The 20,577-nt window shown below is 37.9% G+C and overlaps 1 protein-coding gene across 2 annotated transcripts; it reads right to left on the reverse strand.

Annotated features, from left to right (window-relative positions):
• Window positions 1-4,209: 4,209 nt before the first annotated feature.
• LOC103704957 (calcium-dependent protein kinase 26-like) lies at window positions 4,210-14,818 on the reverse strand. 2 transcript variants are annotated; one of them, XM_008788500.4, is made up of 7 exons: window positions 13,547-14,288; window positions 11,346-11,489; window positions 11,106-11,258; window positions 10,372-10,487; window positions 7,517-7,684; window positions 5,328-5,552; window positions 4,210-4,555 (listed from the first exon to the last, which is right to left on the reverse strand). In XM_008788500.4, the coding sequence occupies exons 1-7, from the start codon at window positions 14,286-14,288 to the stop codon at window positions 4,433-4,435; spliced, it is 1,671 nt and encodes a 556-aa protein (XP_008786722.2). In that variant the 3' UTR covers window positions 4,210-4,432. The 2 variants fall into 2 exon arrangements, with proteins under 2 accessions (XP_008786722.2, XP_026659623.2); XM_026803822.2 differs by having other exon boundaries at window positions 11,106-11,489; window positions 13,547-14,818.
• Window positions 14,819-20,577: the final 5,759 nt, after the last annotated feature.

Here is a 20,577-nt window from a genome sequence, read left to right on the forward strand (position 1 = left end):
CAGCAATCAATGCACTTGCCATCTACGAACCCCAGGCCCACCACGGCCGACGGTTCAACCACCCCAACGGGTCCGATCAACCGTGACAACTCCCTGACTCCGGCCTGATCCGGCCTTATTCTCCACAACGCCATTAATGAGCGTGATCGTGCCCAATTATCACAAAAGAAGACAAATTCCCCTGTCACCTCCCAGGTAACATAATATCTTCCTATAAAAGAGAACCTGGGGGAAAAGGAAAACAGTCAAACAGAGACACAAAAAAGCAAAACATTCTCCTTCTTTACCCTCCACATATTAGCCCCCTCTGACTTAAGCTTCGGAGGGCCGGCGCCGGAAAGCCCGGCCACCGGCTTTCTTGCAGGATTCTCCAGGAGGACGCCACCAGTCGACGCACCGCCACCTACTGTCCCGGCAGCGGAGCTCCTCCCTTCTCAGTTCGCGGCAGCCCCCGGGTCCAATTTCCAGCAACAATCATAAATATGGATTTTGATTGGATTGATATTTTTTATAAACGTTTTGCACTGGGAGAAAAACATGGAATTAGTTATCGTCGTTATTTTTCACTCGGTCTGCATGCTTTCTTTCAATAGTCTATATCCAATCCAGAGATGTGATCGAGTATTGATTGAACTAGTGTTTTATTCTTCAGATACAAGTTAGAGGAAAAGCATGCAGCTGCCATCAAAAGCTAAAGCTGGAAAGGGTTGTAAAACGATGACCCAACTTTTCTGTGAGACATCAGTAACGACGAATAGCACTTTTCGCTTGTCCGCAACCGGCTTGACGTAAAATATCAATCCAAATGAGCCTAAAAGTATCCCAATTTTCTTTTGTCAGCCCTTTCTGGCTAAGCACCATCTTTGACACAGTCTTTGCACCATCTTGATAACGTATAAGTTTGATTTCACTGTTGACATGACATTCTGCAAACAACTTTCTAGATTTCCATATTCATAGAATATATTAGGATAATTATGGATTATTTAGATTTTGTTTAGCATCGTTTTCAATTTTTTAAAAAAGAAAATTAGAAACAAATAATTTATTTGTATTTTTTTTCAAGATATCAAGTTTGATGTCACTTTTTTCTTCTCCTCCCCCACCTTCTCCTCCTTCTCCACCCCTCAGCCTCATCAATTGGAAGATAGAGATATGCTAAGTCTCATGCTCCTGCACTCTCAAGTCGAAGTCCAACAAATTTATGGCATGGAGACGGAACCCGACATTGCCCAATGCCGTTAAAGTCCCACCAGTGTATTGAAGGGGGAGCGGTTGCCCATGGAGGCGCTGCGGTGGTGACAGATCTAAGGCTCGAAGCATCGAGAGAGGAGACAAAAGGAGAGGAGACAAGAAGGGGAAGATAAGAAAAGACCCACTTTTAAAAAAAAGTATATTGTTGCCAAAATCCGATCTAAAAACTTAAAGAGCACCAATCGACACACACAAAGAAGAAAGAGCAGCAATCATCGGAATTGTGTATGGCGGAGGATTCTCTAATGCTTAAGTCGGCGAAAAGGATTTTGGAGAATATAAGAGAATAATATCTCAATAATAGATCAGAAAGGAAAGTCTTTTGTACCTGGTATATGAAGCCTCTTTTTATAGATACGGAGTCCTTGACCAATCGATATTGGGCTCCTGAGTTCTAAGCCAGGTGGAAAACAACCAATTGGTCATTCTTATCCAATTCAGACCGTGAGGACTAGTTCAACTAAAATAAGTTCTCGTTCCTCTTTAATAGCACATGTTAGCTCGTGATTGAAGGTCAAATTTGAGCCACATCACATGCTCCCTACTTCTATATCCGAGCCATTCCTCCAACTCTGACTAAGAAAGTAAGTTAGGTCATCCAATAGTAGATAGCTAAGGCCTCCCGTCTCGCTAGGTGCATCTTAATCTGGTTATAGTCTATAAGGGCATCCATGAATCTTAATAACTCATGCCCTAAGGTAGCATAAACAAGCCGATCTATCTTTGATAGGGGAAAACTATCTTCGGGATAGATCTTATTTAGGTTAGTAAAATCGATGCATACTCTCCACTTCCTATTGGCCTTCTTCACCAAGGCGACATTGACAAGTCAAGTCAGGTAGTCCACCTGTTAAATGAAGTCAGCTCCAAGGAGCTCATCCACCTCTTTATTGATTGCTCGTTGCCTCTTAAGGGCAAAGTTCCTCATCTTCTATTGGACAGATCTATAGTTCGGATCCACATTCAACTTATAGACCATAATATATAGATCTATACTTAGCATGTCAGTAAGGAAATACATCGGCGTTGCCTCTAGCGATCTGGATCTTTGTCCCCTCATCCAAGAGGGATCCAACTTGCACAATTTGTCACCATCCTCACCATATACCCAGTTTGGGATGAGCATCCTTTCGGGCCACCACACATACTCCCGATTTCTAATCTCCATCAAAATCAAACTCCTCAAGGTATTGAGTTAAGTATATCTCTCAAGTTCCCAAGGTGGTCTCCTAGCTCGCCTAGAAGTCCCTTCTTCACACCTATGCTTTTTCTTCATGCTTTTCCTGGATCTATGCTCACAATGGCCCTAGCGCTTCTTGTCCGCCCAATCTTCAACTGCTTCCTTCCAAGTTGACATCACCTCTTCTGTGTTGATGGACTTCTCAATTCTTACCACGAGCTAAGATAGGTCTTTTGGGGGCTTCTTTGAAAGGGAGACACAAAAGCACAAGTTCCTCAGGTCATTCATTATCGCGGCTACAACTATGGCCCAATTCAAGTCACATACCTCCAGTACCTCAGCATTATAGCAATTAATGTATTACCTAAGCAACTCATCTTTCTTCTACTTGATCACCATCAAATTTGCGAAGGTCTTTTGCACCTCCTGTTGCTAATGAAGGGACTAACAAACTGCCAGGTAAGCTAATCAAATGAACTGATCGAGCCAAGTTAGAGGCCCGAATACCATGATCAAGCCACCTTTCTTAGAGTGGCAGGGAAAGTATGGCACATGATAGCATCCGATGCACCATGCAACAACATCAAAGTTTGAAGCTTGAGATAATCTATAGGGTTTGAGGTACCATTATAGTACTCAAACTATAGTATCTTGAACCTCAAAGGTAATAGCTCCATTATGATCTGGGTTCATTGTTGAGCTCTAGATCTTCTAGTGCTTTTGTCCTCTTCCCCCTCAAGTCTTTCATCATAGTTCTTATCTCCTCGATTCTTCTGTCGAGGTTAGCCTCCTTGATAGAGGTCTTCTTAGGTCAGCCTAACAAAGACTAGCCAAGACTTGAGCCCATCTTTGAACAGATCAAAGCTTAGTTGTCTTGGTGAGTTTTTTCATTTCTCGAGCAAAACCTGCTATTGTTTTGTGCCGGACAGCTAGGTTGATTCTATGTGTTGAGTTGGGGATTTCCTCCCTGCTGGAGTAAATTCTACACCATCATTGTCATACCCATTGAACGACTAAACTGAATTACTCAGCAGATATAAGTGCCACCATGGGTTGAAAAGGCTGAGGATCTGGGACGTACTAGGAGTCTAGGAATCATGCGACGTAGGCCGATTGTCTTGCTGAGATTATCTGCTACTCTTCGGATTGTTGTTTCTTTTCGACTTCATGTTTCAAGGTTCTTTATTTCTGACATACAAGAAGAATAAGATCTGAATAATGGATCAGAAAGAAGAATCCTTAGAGCATAGCTGGTGGTACTTCTCAACTCAAAAAAGATACAAATTGATTAAGAGCAACCCTTCTTCTGGATCGATTATTCTATCTTGTCCAAGCAGTCGTAGAGCTTTAGCACGATTTTGGGACTGCACAAGAAGTCTTTGAACCACTAGCCCAGTCCAAGCGTGACGATGAGCAAAAAGCTTTCCTCTATGCCAAGCTGAAGTTCCGAGTGTGTAGAAACTCTTGGCCAACCATACTCTAATGAATGCTAGTCTGAGCTAAACCGGATCCATGGTAACTAACAACCATTTGTTATTGCACGAGTTAAGGCTAGGGATTTTGTAGAATGGAGGATATTAAGATCTAATAAATAATAGATCACATAAAAAAGTCTTTCATACCTGGCATGCCAAACCCCTTTTCGCAGACTCCCCCACCGGACACAACTCAATGACTCCTATTCGTTCTTCTTTGTGCGTGCAGATTGGTGCTCCACGTATCTTCAGATCGAGTTTTGGGAGCAATAAAGGGAAATGAAAATTTCACTTCCACTGTTTTCAGAAATAATAGAAGTTAATTAAAAGAAGAAATCACAAAGATGCACACCAAAGATGTTTCCTACATCAATTTCCATGTTTCTGTCAAAAAAATTCATACCAAACAAGGCAAACACCACTATTTTTCCATATTCATTTCACAGCCCAGATACAAAAAGGGAAGGAAAGGAACACTGGAAACAATCAGCTCGTCGAAGAGAAGCTGTACATAAATAAAAGTTCAGCAAGCCCCTGACACATCCCTCATGCTAATATTCAAACTGTTCCGCATTGTCCGTCTTCCAACTCCCATGTTGCCCTTTTGCATCACAGCAACAAACTCGCCATAGTCAATACGACCATCCTGAAACAACACAACAACAGGACATTAGGTTTTCATAACAAAGATAATCTTTAAGCACCTACGCTGCTTCTTTTATTTTGCGAGTTATGCCGAACTTTGGAGTAGTAGTAACCTACAAATATATTCCGTAAGGACTTGAACTAAAATGGAATGAAATTAAACAACTATACTAATTAAACATCCGGTTGCATTGCATGAAATATTAAATGTCACTGAAAAGTTAAAGAGGCGAAAATATGACACAAACATTATACAACAACAGAGTTATTTTTCCAAAGATCTACAACACTTTAAATGAACCCCATCATGTAAAAATAACAAGTTGATGGAATAAGAAGCTTTCAGAACAAAAAGGTACATTAACAACTTTAAAAAAACAATCATGGTAAAATAAAATAAACTTTGTTCGCACTGGTGGACATTGTATGAATCATTCAGCTGTTGATTATATGCTCTAGAGTTATGTAAAGCTCTGAATCAATACAAGAATCTGCCATCTTATATGGAGCTAATACTGAAGAAATAAAATGTTAACTGAAGCATCATGTTAGCCAACACAAACCGACATAATTTCAAATTCTGAGACAATTTCAAGAGCTTTTCTTCAGTGAAGAAAAATAATAAATTTGATAGACATGGCACACCTAGTCACATGCACCAGCAATGTGTGCAACATTACAGTTTTCAGCTATTAAAAGCATTAGACAGCATTAAATTATAGCCACAAAAAGGTGTACTCTATATCAAAAAAATTTTAAAATATGAAACTTACATTATCCTGGTCAACTTCCTTGATAACGTCTTCAACAAAAACATCAGTCATGTTATGCTCTTTACAAGCTTGCTGAAGCTCATCAACTGTAATATAACCACTTCCATCCTTATCAAAATACGAAAAAGCTGCCACCAAATGTTCTTCACGCTCTAACTTGTTGAGATGCAATGTTGCAGCAATGAATTCCCCATAGTCTATGGTACCACTGTTGTCCACATCAGCCTAAAATTTATTTTAACTAGTCAGACAAACCAGGCAAATGGAATCACATTCCTTGCATTATTGACAAAATAATCCTTAAAACAGAAAATTAGTTATACATACAACCAAAGAGCTGTGAAAGGAATATTAGAAATAAATCTAGCAGTGTAGAGTAGTTTTCGATTCCAAGAGTATCTCCTACATACAAATGACCAGATTATTATTTCAGCTAGGTGAATAAATGTGAGCATAAATTTCTAAAACCTTTTGATGTGCAGAAAAGTGGCCTAATTTTAGAGCACCGCATACAAAATCCACATGACAGTGTTCTTGAATATTTGTGAAACAGAATAATTAGAAGAGGACATAACAAAATTTGTTGATAATGATAATTGAGATATAAACCAAGCAACAGATCAAGTTATGCAATCAATACCAATCAATTCCTTTCCCAAAAATGAGACAATGAGACATGAGTCTCTTTGCATGCTAGTTAAAATGAAAAGGAACAAGTTTCAGCAAGCAACCAGTTATTTATTCCATCTCATGCCTCAGCGAACATATATAAGTTGACCAGTTTAGATCAATACAATGATAATCTTTAGATTAGTATGTTACAAGGTATGATGACATATTTTGGAACTTCAGATTCACACATCAGGCAATACATTTAGAAAAGAAATTTATTTCTAGCTTATTTTATAGCCAAGATACAGCATGAAAGAGAAGTATTAGTTGACAGGTTCTTGGGCAAAGCCATTTTTAAGAAGCTAGCTAATGAATTTGCAAAGTTTTCTTTTTTTTGTGAAATTTAGAACAGTGCAGCCTGCCATAATATTTTCAAATTCTGACAGACCTCTATAGAAAAATTTATTTTTATGCCACAGGACTATTGCTGTTTCGACATTTCCCAGAAAACTATTCAAATCTAGAGGTTTCTTTACTGTAAGTTAGCTGAATCCAAACAAGATTGGCCATATTCGGCTTGAAGTACTGATAAATGACAAACTAATTATCCATCATACTCATATTTTCATGCCCTTCAATATCAATTTTCCCAACTTTTTTCCAAGATATTATACTTACCAACCTCATAAGAGCCTTAAATGACACCCTATTCCATAGCTTTTCCTATGCAACAAAACCTAATTATACAACTTTTTGATTAATACTCACAAGAATTAACTGAGCAATATCTACAGACTATGCAAATGGTGTACTGTCCGGTCAAGAAAATACGTAGCGGTTACGAAAATATGTAGTAAATACCTGTTTGTCCATTCTCTCTCTCACACACACACACACACGTGTGCGTGCACACAGACATGCACACAGATTTCAGTCAGAGGGCCATCTTCCCAAGTCAAACTCAGAACCTCTCCCCAGAATATATACTCAGGAGAGATGTGCCAACCAGCAGACAAAAGACTAGCTGGTTTATTTTAATCCAAACTCATCACATAGCTATCATATGCCCATTTAAATGTCCAATAATTATCAATAAAAACAGTTAAAAAAGGGTTTTGTATAATCTTATTTACCTATTTCAAATTTATTCTGCATATATTCAGACTTATTAAAACCACACAAAAAACAGAAACCATCATGCAAATAAGCCTTTGGTTCAACTGATTCCAACAGGAACAAACCAAAAAACAGGTTACACTTCACATAGCTGATGAATTATGTGTATGCGTGAGAGTGAGAGTGAGAGTGAGTGAGAGAGAGAGAGAGCTTAAGAAATTCACAAAATTAAGAGGAAATATTTTAAGAGTTCTTAATTGAAAAAAGACCGAGCAAGACCCAGAATCATCAACATGTCCACTTAGAAGGATATCATGGAAAATGAAGTAATAGACTGCTGGAACTGATGTTTCTCACAAAAAAAAGTATAGTATGATCAATTGTGACCATGTCCATCATCCTTTTATTCAGATACTAAATAATCATGAAAACAAGATAGCAGTCTTTATTGCTTGACTTACTGCTTCCATAAGATCACGAATCTCTGTATCCTTCAAAGTAGAACCATATCTTCTCAGACCTGCTTTCAGCTCATCATATGTAATAGCACCACTATTGTCCGTGTCCATTGCCTTGAACATTTCTCTCAATCCAGCAATCTCCTCCTCTGAAAGGCTTTCAGCTATTACCTAACAAGATGCAAAACAAGCCATCAAACAATCATAAACACATAGTTCTTTCATTCTGGAGTGCAAAATACAATATATAGAAACCTTGATAACGTGACAGTAAAATAGCAGTGCAACCAGAACTACATCAAGCTCACACAGTATTCACAAAATAAATTAGTAGCATCATGTAAAATGAAGAAGAAGATCCAATTCTCCCTGGTCAATATTATAAGGGAATTTTTCTAAAACAACTCAATTTTTTTTTCAATTTGAAAATTTGGATTCTCTTCTTTTTTTGGTTGGGGATGGCGGGGACGGCCCAGATTCAAATGACATTTTTGAGCATGGCCTTAATCGATACACCCGAATGATATGTTTAAGAAGAGGTAAATGAACTTATCAATGTTAAATTGTTAATGGATGCACATGGTTTTTATACGAATGCACATATTTTTAGTAATTAATTTACAGTTCTTTTTGGAGCATGTCATGACATTTGTAGGCTGGAATATGTCTGATAAGTCAAGGGCAAAAGCATTTGAAAATTTCAAAAATGCTCAGTTAATGCAAAATAACATAAAAGTGGGTGGAATCTGCAAAAGTAAAAATAAGATGCACTATTTCTGCAAAATTCTCATATTATTATTATGAATCCATACTCAAAGGCATCTCCTCATTATAATTAGAAGAGGCTAGTAGAATACATGCATACAAATTCACAAGGATTGCATCTAAGAAAATAAATCAGCACCTGGGACACATCACGAAAACATTAAGGTACGTAAAGTTTTTTTTTAAAAAACACAGTTTTGTTGTCAATGGAGGCAAACTGCAAAGGTTGACATGGGAAACTTAACTCAGAACTTAGTACGCGTTATGCTAAGTGTATGTCCCATGCCACATACTTCATAGTATCAGTTGAGTGTTGAGCAATAATAATGAAACACATATGTTAGAGGTTTTCATCCACACATTCCATTCAAGAAAAAGGATATGAAGTCCTTAAAAGAATAATTTTTCTTTTTAAAGAATAGAGAAGCAATTAGGATCATTCACAAACTTAACAAGGACAATGGCTGTTATTCTTGGAACATTTTATTGGAGCCTTGAATTGATGGAACACAGCAAACTCTCACATAATGAACAGTCCCCATGATTTATATCACCTACACAGAATAGATTGTAGATATCATATGAGGATCAGGCACTTATTTTTTAGACTTGAATAATGTAATCCCGCATTTCACCCATCATCCGTAAGCAAGCAGATACACATATATGATCTAACATTATTAATATTTAGGATTTTTGCATATATACCACTCAAAAATCCCTTATTTGCTAATTTACTTCAAAAAGGTGAAAGCATATATGTTCCCTCCAGAAATCTTAAATTAGTATGTATGTCTTTCACATCTTGCATTACACTCTTGAAATTATAAGCTTATTCTGAATGGGACCAAGTTAGCTGAACTTGGCATCGACTATTTTTTCCCTATATTATTTATGATTTTTGAAACTTTTAAGAAGCATATTTGAAATTACATGTCAATGTCCTATATGTTTTGATGATTAGAATAAATAAGAAACTAAGAACCATTTAAACTGAATATATGCAGGCATCCATTAGGGAAAAAAGAGGTAGCCCAGTGCACAAGGCTCCCGCCACTATGGGGTCCAAGAAGGTCAAATGTACGCAGCCTTATCCTACATGCAAATAGGTTGTTTTCGTGTTTCAAACCCGTAACAATCAGGTCACAATGGGGTCATTGCTTGGTGCCATGGCAAAAGCTTGGGCTGACAAATGCAATCTCCCCTCCTAGGATCTTGGATTGTTGAAATATAGCTAGGTAAAAACCATTAGGAAGTAAAGGAAAATTATAAGTGACATTGTTTTAGTTTAAGAGTAGGGGAATGGATGAAAGTTTCATAATCTTGGCGGTGTATTATATGTGACCTTCAGAATTTTGAAGGGATATATACAAGGTTCACCGTCTCAGTACCGGACCCCGTACCGGTGCCACACTAGTATAGTATCGGTACAGTGGTACGAAATTTTTTTAGCATACTGAGTGTCGGTATACCACCCGTACTGGATATCAATACTAAACTGGTACAGTACGGTACGAAATTTTTTTTAGGATACTGAGTGTCGGTATACCGTATACCACCCGTACTGAATATCAATACCAAACTGATACAGTACGGTACATCCTGTACCGCCCGGTTCGGGCCGGTACGGCATACCATGGATATATATATTTGCAAGTATTCGACTTCTGGATCGTATATATGTGGATTGCACTTTTAGATGGATAAATAAGCGAATAAGAAATTACTGAAGGGCATATATGCAAAAGTCCCTTTTTTAAAATATTGCAAGGGAGACATCCTAACAATGAAGTGTCACCGAACTGACTGCTAAAAAAAAAAATTACCTGCTATATGATTACATCCTACATAAAGGGAAAATTTCAATTTAGAAGTGAATTTATGCAACCATCATTTACAAATGGGAAAGAAAATGGAACCATTTTTAAAGTATCATGAATCATTCATAAAAAAAGAGAACTTATCATAATGTCAACATATATAGAAGAGCAATGTTTTCTCAATATTATCGTGCTTTATTGTAGGGATTAAAGCTGCCTAACTGCTCAGGAAATTAATGTATAGCTAACTTCACATTAAAATAGTGCACTCACTAGTAAAGCCATCTTCTTTAATTTATTCATTGCAGAAAATTGTTTGAGGCGAGAAAGGACTGCAGGATCAAGAGCTCTGTCAGGAGCAACTCCATTTTCACATATCCAGGGATGACCTGAGCATAGGGGAAAGAATATACAAATGTCAAAAAAACATTTCGATATATTGGAAGCAATATTTTTGGCAGTTTAATCATACCAATGCAGTCAAAATATCAGATCATCTACTCCTTCCTAATTCTTGTTAAAAATGGTAAATTAACCTGGAAATTAACTCTCCTGTAACCCATTAACAAAAAGCTCTAGAACTGGAGAAGGTTCAGAACTGTGCTAAAAGCTTTGCTTTAGAATTTTTAATTGAGTAAACACCAAGAACACTAAAAGAAAAGAAAATCAAATCTTTATATGTATCTTCTTCTCAACTTTCTAGTATCTTATTACATATCTTCGATTTTTTATATGTTTAAACTAATGAAAGTGAAAACTCGGATGAAGTCATCCTGTTGCATTTATAAAAAAATGTCTCCTAATACCTCAAATGTATTACCCTGAACAACTCTGGAATGCATGGAGATTGAGGTCACAAAAAGACCACACATTCCATTGTCACCATTTTATAAGGGTCTGACAAGATAAAGGTAAGCAGTCCATCCTCTCATAAGGGATGCCATACATATATAATGCATAAATGAGTATATATTTTCACACACTTATGAGATGAAAGAGAAATGTACATAGTACTGCATGCGCTGTCAAGCGTTCTGAAGGACTAGAACAGAGCATTTTTCTGATAAGATCCTTGGCACTATCAGATATTAATGGCCATGGATCTGAGGCAAAATCTATTACTCCCTTCAGAATTGCATCAAATATTCCTTGCTGTGTTTCTGCAAAAAGTGAAATTTCAAATTTAGTGATTGCCAAATTGCCGTGAATCATGAAGCAGTGTGAACAAGTGTACATAAAAGTCATACCCGCCCAAAAAGGTGGTACACCACTCAACAATATGTAAAGTATAACACCAGCTGTCCAGACATCAGCCTCTGGTCCATAATGCTTCAGGAGTACCTCAGGGGCAACATAGTACGGGCTTCCAACCACATCAGCAAAGACCTGACCTGGAGTTGCACAATAACCAAGTAGAGGTAAAGCCTGCTATGTTAATCAAATTATACTAAACCATTACAAGAGTGAAGAGAAAGTATATAACAAGAATAGGATCTTTACAAAGAAGTCTCTCAAAGTATCATCTTGGAGTGCTCTAATAAGTAGAGTATAAATGCTACAAGAAGATGATACATGATGAACCACACCTTCCACCATTTTAACATAGTTATCGAGACTCAAAAACCATTATGCATTTAACAAGATCCCTATTTTATTCATACAGAACAGTATTTCCAACAAACAACAAATTTTTGCTCTAAATATAATAATCTTTACAACAACTAATATCCATAAGTAATATAGATAAACTATCATATTAGTTTCCACGTTATTTTTTTTACACAACAAAAAGAAGAAGGTAACCTTTCTTCCTTTCAGCATTAAAGCAAATGTTTAAACATCTGTGTGGATTTGAATATTATTTTGCAAAATACGGAATCATGCATCACAAATATACACGAAATTAGTGTAGAAACACAAAAACATCTTCTGCTACTCCAAAATCACATTTATCTCGTTTCTGAAAGCAACAAACCTTTGCTTCCAAAGCCTTGAAGATTTCAATTAAAAAAAACAATTTGAAAAAGCAAAATGGTTTCATCATGCAGAGGTCAGGTCCAGTACATTTTTCTTCTTGGGTTTTTGTAAACAAAAACAGAAAATGAAAGCAATACCAAATGTGTCCTCATCTTCCCATTTTGTTTTCATTTTCAATTTGCATTTCGTGACATAGCAACTGTGCATTTGATTATTTTTTAGAACTAAGAATGCTAGTTCAGCCAAGTCAATTGGCGCTCTATAAGATAAATACTATCATTGTACAGGATGGCACATGCTCTATAAGATGAATACCATCATTGTACAGGATGGTACAGGTCACAGGTCACACAGCATGTATCACACTACAGGCCCTTTTACACAATCAGTTCAGCCAGACAGGGAAAGTACCTGTATTGATACGGGCTGATACAGGATTATACAGCACCACTTATTGCCATTTGGAAATCATTAAACATTGACCTTAGTTTATTAAGTAGCTAAAGGTGATGGGTACAGCTATAAGGGTGAAAACATTAACATGAAAATCAAATTTCTTTTTATCACACTACTACTGTACTACCTGCAATAACAGACACAAAGTAAAGTAGCGACTGTTATCAGTCAAGTAAATAACAGATACACTCATTAGTAAGAATTATATCATCGATCTGCTTCCACTTCCCTTTTTTTTGGTGTTAAATTAGTTATTTAATGATCCTTTGTTTCTTCAGAAAGAAGATTAAATCAAGAAGGAAATTAAACTGCAACTATCTAAAGAAATCATCTTTCAGATGCATGTCTATCTGCATTCCAGAAAACTATTCAAGTATCCCAAACTTTTGGAATGATAAGATTTGGATTTGGGGGTGTAGCTGCTAATCTTTATCAGATTTCAGTCATTTATCTTCAGAGTTCTAGAGCATATTTTTAGAGATGACAAAAAATGAAATGAAGAAACAAGAACAATTTAGCCACCAAGATTAAAAGTTTCACGAGCTAGACAGAGCAAAAGGTACACATTGCCACTTGATAACATTGACAAGTATATCTGTCGCAGTTATGTGGCAATAGTTCTATCTATACTGTCCTAATTTAGCATAATATATGGGTACAAAGTACAACAGTCCTGCAATTATTAACTTCTTTAAAGCATCCTACAGTAGCATTCCTTAGTGTTTTATTGCCTCAAGTACTTTATCATGACAGATACCCATCATTTAATAAATAATCTGCGTCCATCCAACCATGCCAAGAATATACCCACAGGTAAAGCATGATAGATAATCCCTGAATAGAGAGATATCGAAAAAGCCAGTAGAACACATAATTATGCAATTAATATGCATGAGATATCTTAAAAGGAAAAAGAAAAAGGAGACAACTAAAAAACACAGCAGAAAAAATTCATCGACAACAGCTTTGGCGCTAACCCAGACTGCCAAAATTGGAAGAAAAAAAATTATTTTACCTGGCTTGAAGAACACTGAGAGGCCAAAATCGATGGCTTTGAGCGAGGTAACGTCATCCTTATTAACAAGCAAGAAATTTTCCGGCTTGAGGTCCCGGTGCATGACTCCAAGGGAGTGGCACGCCTCCACAACCCCGACGATGATCCTCGTGAGCTCGGCCGCCTTGCGTTCGCTGAAATGCCCCTTCTCGATGATCCGGTCGAAGAGCTCCCCGCCGGCGCACAGCTCCATCACGATGTGCACGGAGAGCGAATCCTCGTACGCCCCCTTGATCGTGACCACGTTCTTGTAGCCCGCGAGATGGTGCATGATCTGGATCTCCCTCCTGACATCCTCGACGTCCTCTTTGGAGATCAATTTCCGCTTGGAAATCGACTTGCAGGCGTACTCGATCCCCGTGGAGATCTCGGTGCAGAGGTACGTGATGCCGAACTGGCCCTGCCCGAGCTTGCGGCCGAGGGTGTAGATGTCCCGGAGATTGGGGGTCTTGTGGCCGAGGACGTAGTTGGAGTTGGGGTCGACGCCGCGCCTCATGACGGCGGCGGCGGCGGCGGGGGAATGGGCCTCTCTGGGGCTCACGGCGGCCTCACGGTCGGGATTCTTGGGTGTCTCGTAGCTGGAGCAGGAGTGAGAGCCGTTGGAGGAGGAGGGATTCCGCTTAGAGGCCGCCGATCGGTCCGACGACTTGCCGAAGCTGTAGGGATACTTGATTCCAAAAGATCCCCGGCATGTGTTGCCCATCAAACGACCAAAAAACCCCAACTATATGGCATCGATCGAAAGATCGACCGCCAAGAAGAAGAGAAACTCAGATTCGAAGTTTTCCTAGCATAATTCGCAGAAAAAAAACGCCAAAATTCCTTCACCAACACCTCCAGCAGCTCAACCGAGCTCGAGAAAAATGAATATTATAATGACTTGGATCAAAAGCTAGGTTTTTAGGTGGGATTTGAGCAGAAATTTGGAGAAAAGAAGAAATATCAAAAGATATCGAAGAGAGAACTGGGAAATTGAGGAGGGAGAAGAGAGCTAGAGAAAAAGGAATTCGTGATGAATATTATCAAAAGCTGGGTTTTTAGCTGGAATTTGAAAAAAACTTTGGAGAAAAGAAGAGATCTCAAAACGAATCGAAGAAAGAACTAGGGAATTGAGGAGGGTGAACCGGATTTAAGGGATGGTGGGATTCGATCTAAGGATCCTTCATGGCGGCTTCTCGGACCACCATTTCTTGCGAGAAAAGTTTATAAAGTTAAATTTAAATTTTCAAATTAATTAATGTTTTAAATGGAGGTGGGAAGGAAAGAAGGAAGGTCCACCCGTGTTACAATATGACGCGGTGCCAGCTGGCATTTTGGGGATCGAGGGCGGCGGATTTGGGTGTGAGTCTTATACACAATTGAATGTTTTATAAATATCTTGACTTTCTTTGATCAGGGCCGTTCAATTGGTCAGATCATCATTAGGTTTAGTTAATTAATTGCTCATGGCAATAGTTGAGTTTTGACCAGAGAAGATGGAAAAGTAGGTAGGGGACTACGAAGAGTGGTTCCTAAGAAAGCTCAGGTCGCTTTCTCCCGGTCCAAGTTCTATGCGGGCATCTTTGTTGAGCCGCTAGCCTCCATGCGGCTAAGATTAATATATGCTCTTGTTAACATGGAAGGTTGTATAGATTAAGAAGGGTTATTTTGGTCAATTTGGAGAAAATTGGTCAAGTATACAGCTGACCGGAGAAAAGACATTGGTCCACAGCCTTGTAGGTTCATAAATGGAAGAATTGGATGAGGTTCAAGTGGCTTGCGTACAACAATGGTTCTTTGAAGTAACTATTTGATCTGGACATGTGATCCACTCTTTTCGGTCAATAGTGAAAAAGACCTTTTTCGACCTAATTGCGTTGGCTGGAAGTAGAGTGAGCAATCTTCTCATCCCGGGAGAGCAGTTGGGATGCTGCCGGGGTTCACAGGTTTTTTTGATGATGTCCTTTCTGAGAGAGTCCTGCCATGTCTCTATCATCAATGGGACGATAGATAGGAGGATTTGGAGCCTCACAGAAAGAGCGAGAGCTACAGCTAACGATCTTTAGGCCATAGTGGACTCGGGATTAGCTCGTCGGCTGGGGGCGCATTGGATCTGGCGGCTACGGGTACATCCACCTATGGCTCTCTTCTTGTAGAAAGTAGCGTGGGGTATCTTACCGACCAAAGGGATCCTGATTAGGAGAGGGGTTTGGATTCCTGCCGGCTGTGAGGGGTGCCTGGGGAAGAAGGAGACCATCAGCCATGTCTTATTCACGTGCCCGCGGGCACTTCAGGTATGGGGCTTGGCCTTGATCCACCGGCAAACTTTCACCTCCACAGATACATTTCTGAGTCAGTTGAGGGACTCAGGATGGAAACCTAGCGGGGCAGAGAGAGGGGTTGTATGGCTTACATGGCATAGCACATATAGTTGGATAGGAACGCAAGAATATTCAAGGGCAAACGATTCTACCTGAGATCAGTGGTGGATAGAACATTTGCACATGTAGCTGAGCTAGCGAGCACTGCAATTAAGATCTCACCTAGAGATGATAGGGACATCTAGGGCCCCCTTTTGGCTCTTGCAGTGCCCAGGCATGCGATGGTACCCATGGCATCCTGGGAGCCCCCACCCCCTAGTTTTTTCAAGGTGAATTTCGATAGCAGTATCTTAGAAGGTGGCAGCAGGTGTGGTGTGGGCTTTGTGATCAAAGATCAGGAGCTCAGGCTAATTGTGGCAGGGGAATGACGCATATTTGATGAGTCTGTCCAAGCGACGGAGTTGCACGCGGTGTGGGAGGGCCTCGTTCATGTTAGAGTGCATTTGGGGGCTCAGAGGATACTTTTGTAGGGTGATTCGGCTACAGTGATTGATTGAATCAGGTGCGGGCATGCCAGGCCAGATCTACAGCCACTAGTCTAGGATGTTTGCCATCTTTTGGAGAGTCTTGGGGTCGTACATGTATTTTGGGAAGCGAACAGTGCGGTGAACTGGGTCGCCTCCTTTGCAGCACATCATTTCGGGGCCTTCTCATGGGACGACACTAACTCCATTCTGTATGGACTGGCTCATGTTTTGCACTCTAATTACTCGGGGTATACTCACACCCGAGTGTAGTAAGATGCCAGTTACCAAAAAAAGGACTCAGACACCCCCTCATAAGCAAACGACATGGCATATTGATGTATGTTTGACAATGTGGCATTTATGTGAGTCGGTGCTTTTTTTGGTTCTTTGTAGATGGCTAGAATGGTAAGATCTTGTCTCAGATGATACGAGATTGGGACTAAGAAAAATATTAAAACCATTTACACAACATCGATTATAAGGATCACCAGCCCAATTGGCATTAAAGTAGGCATAAAAAAGTTAATGAGCCTTTAGTTAGATAAAGATCACCGTAAATTGTATCCTCCGTGTGGTAAAAAATACTCTTGACCGTAGGCCAATGCGTGGAAGTGGGCCTAGTCATAAACTAACATACTTATTTGATTGCAAAAATAATGTCAGAGCACGTAACAGTAAGATACTAAAGTGCACCCACCATAATGCAATATTGGACTAGATCAGAAAGTGACAAACTATCAACAAGAGAGAATTGCCTTTGTAGGTACAGATGTAGAGACAAGCTTAGAACCATCCATGTTGGTTTTAAGAAGAAGATCAAAAGTATGCTTTGATTGGGTTAGATAAAGTTCAAAAGTAGTGGTCTTGGCTTCAATGCCCAAGTAGTGAAGAGGGTTTAGATCCTTTATGGCAACATAAGCATAATTTCATCAACATAAATCAAAATGACTGCCACCTATTCTTTGGTGCTCTTGGTAAGGAGTGAGACCTTGACCTTAGACCCACAAAAGCCAAGAGTATATAAGTGAGAGCTCAACCGCTGAAACCAAGCATGTAGTCCCTATTTAAGACCATAAAAAGAATACGTGTAGCTTGCAAACATAAGCCGGATGGTCCGCATCAGTGAAACTAGGAGATAGTTTCATACAAACATTCTCAGTAAGATGTCCATGGAGAAATGCATTTTTATCATCTAGCTACTAGACGGGCCAACCTCCAAAAAGGAAAAAAGAAAAAATAATGCAAATTGTAACAAGCTTGATAACTGAGTTGAACATCTCATCAAAACAATGCCCTCAAATTGATTGAAACCTTTTTTTCAACCTGACAAGCTTTATAATGTTTTTTAGAGTCATCAGATTGCTTTTTGATTTTGAACGTGGGTTCCGTGCAATTCGAGGATATGAGCGCATTGGCTATTTCCGACGCTTCAATCGCCATTTTGACACCGGGTCATTTTTTATGTCTTTACTGGACGATCTACACCTGTTTGCAGCCAAATAACATGCTGCAAAGGAGAGGGTGAAACTAGCAACTAGGTACCATGAGAGAGCAAAGCATCGCACTTGCATACTATGTCTTCATGCCATTGAGGATCACATTGAGCTTAAGTAAAACAAGTAGGGTCGCTAGGGATAGTGTAAGCCACAAACGCCAAGGGATATTTTGTGCTCAAGCAACAGGGCTTAAGCATGCCATCCTTGGAACATTTGATCATATGAGAATAAGGAGTAGCAAGTTCGGCAATGGCCATAGAAGGTTGGTTAGATGTAGAGGAGGCAGGATAATGTTCTGGTGAGGAGGATTCAATAGTAGCTTCTTAGGTATGTTAGGTCGGTTCGTGGTCATGTGTTTATAAAGAAATGTGCTGAATTTGAGGACATGGGGCTGAAGATATAATGAATTGTTGTGGGCTGATGATGACTGATCATTAAGCTTGAGTGCAAACCATGATAGAGAACAGGTATTAGGAGAGCTACTGATTTGCTCAGGAGTGTCATTAAAGAGTGCCATGAATATGGAAACATTGTTTCATCGAAGATAACATTATAGGATATGAAAATGCACCAAGAAAGAGGATGACAACATCGATACCCATGGGAACCTATGAGATAATCAAGAAAGACACACAAAGAGAATCATGTTCTAATTTATGTTTATTATAGGAATGAAGCTATAAACATGAAGAAGATTCTAATCTAGATTTATATTATACAATTTTTCACAAGGCTAAGTAAAATGTAATGTGAGTGTGGGTAAAAATTTAATAATAAAATTAGTCATTTCAAAGGTCGTACCTAAAGTTTAAAGAAAGATTAAATTGGGCAAGAAGGGCAAGGCTTACTTATATTGGCAATGTTTGCCTCCAAATTCTCATTTTGTCGAGATGCATTGGGCCATGAAAAGCAATGATCAATGTTGCCCAACTATGCAGTCGAAGAGGATTTTTCAAAATCTTTGACTAATAATACAGCATAATTAAAAGCTAAATAGATAAATATATACTTGAGCAGTAAATTAATAAATCTAAGCAGAATAAGCAATGCAGATACAAAAAATTTAAAGTGGTTCGGTGCCATCCTGTGCCTACATCTATTTTTTAAGATTTATTGAAAATTTTACTATAATCAAAAATCTAGATTACATCATAGTTGTTTTTCGGATTCACAATCAAATCTAGTTGATTTTTTAAGATCAATCAACCAAAATCTTTACTAATTGTTTTCTAGGTTCACAATCAACCTAGTTGATTTTTCAGATAATCAATCAAAATCTTTTTTGAGCCTATCCCAGGCTCAACACAATCTAATTCAAAATTTAGATGGACCTTTCTTCCAAGAAGTAAATAATATAATGTACATACATACATACATACATACATACACACACACACACACACATATATATATATATATTATATGTGTATATATATATTATATGTATATATATATTATGTATATATATATATATTATATGTGTGTATATATATATATGATATGTATATATATATACACTTATATATATATATATATATATATATATATATATAAAAAAAATTGGTTACGGGTTTAAGATTCAAAATTTGATCTACCAAGCACTCCTCTATAATATTTTCTAGTCCTCCACAACATTATGATAGCCTCGTAACTGTTTTAGGGAGGACTAATTTTTATACATTAATAATGATTTTGTTCTAAGTATTTTAGGACATATTTTTCTCAAGTTATTACTTTGTTGAAAAAAATCATTACTTTTCATTATTGACCATTATTTCTATTATAACTGCAAAATAATATGTTTATAAGGGTCACCTATTTTAATTCAAACATGTTCCAACCTAACAAATCTAGGCAAATAGCAACCAATAGCACTTTTGGGAGGGGTTTATCAACAAAAGGTTGATGGCATTGCAACGTTCTTACAAAATATGTGCCAAAATGTTTTACATATATATATATATATATATATATATATATATATATATATATATATATATATATATATATATATATATGTACACATTACACCTTAGAAGTCGAGACTAAGGTGTCCTCTTAAGTAATTCTTTGGTCCTATAAAATCATTTTTAGTTAATTAATTTTTAATAAACTCCACAACACTAGATATCATATATTTTTAGAAAACCATGGGTGGTCTAAACTAAGTTAGCTAGTTCAGAAAATTGTATCAAACAACTAAATATGTAAATTTCGGGATTTAATCTTTTCTTGTTCAAAAAGTACACAAACTACTAAACCACCGCGGACAAGGTATCATAATTTTATTAAAAACACTTGGTGACCCAGACGTCTAAACCAAGTTAGCCAGTTTAAAAAAAAATTTTCTGACAACTAAATATGTTAATCCTAGATTCAAACTTGTGCCTGTTCAAAACCTACACAAACCACTGCACCATCGTGAAAGAATTCAAATTTGTATATACTTTAAAAATATATACAAGAATCTTTCTTGCACATTACCATTTTTCATAATAAATTCACTCAACAAATTATTTTTTCTCTTTGATATAAAATCAAAAAATAATTATAGTTCTTTTTATTCTTTTAGATATTTTCATAAACCTTACTACCTAACATAATTTACAAAATGAATAAGTTGTACAATTCTTTATATAAAAAATAAATTCTTTTATCTATCATCCAAA

This window comes from Phoenix dactylifera, unplaced genomic scaffold (assembly GCF_009389715.1).
Source record: "Phoenix dactylifera cultivar Barhee BC4 unplaced genomic scaffold, palm_55x_up_171113_PBpolish2nd_filt_p 000097F, whole genome shotgun sequence".
In the NCBI taxonomy this organism is placed as follows: Eukaryota; Viridiplantae; Streptophyta; class Magnoliopsida; order Arecales; family Arecaceae; genus Phoenix; species Phoenix dactylifera.

Coding starts and splice junctions, on each gene's coding strand:
- LOC103704957 (XM_026803822.2), bottom strand. CDS start 14,288: ATGGGCAACACATGCCGGGGATCTTTTGGAATCAAGTATCCCTACAGC. Junction 11,490..13,546: donor CTCAGTGTTCTTCAAGCCAG/GTAAAATAATTT, acceptor GTGCAACTCCAG/GTCAGGTCTTTGCTGATGTG. Junction 7,685..10,371: donor TAAAGAAGATGGCTTTACTA/GTGAGTGCACTA, acceptor GCATCTTGTTAG/GTAATAGCTGAAAGCCTTTC.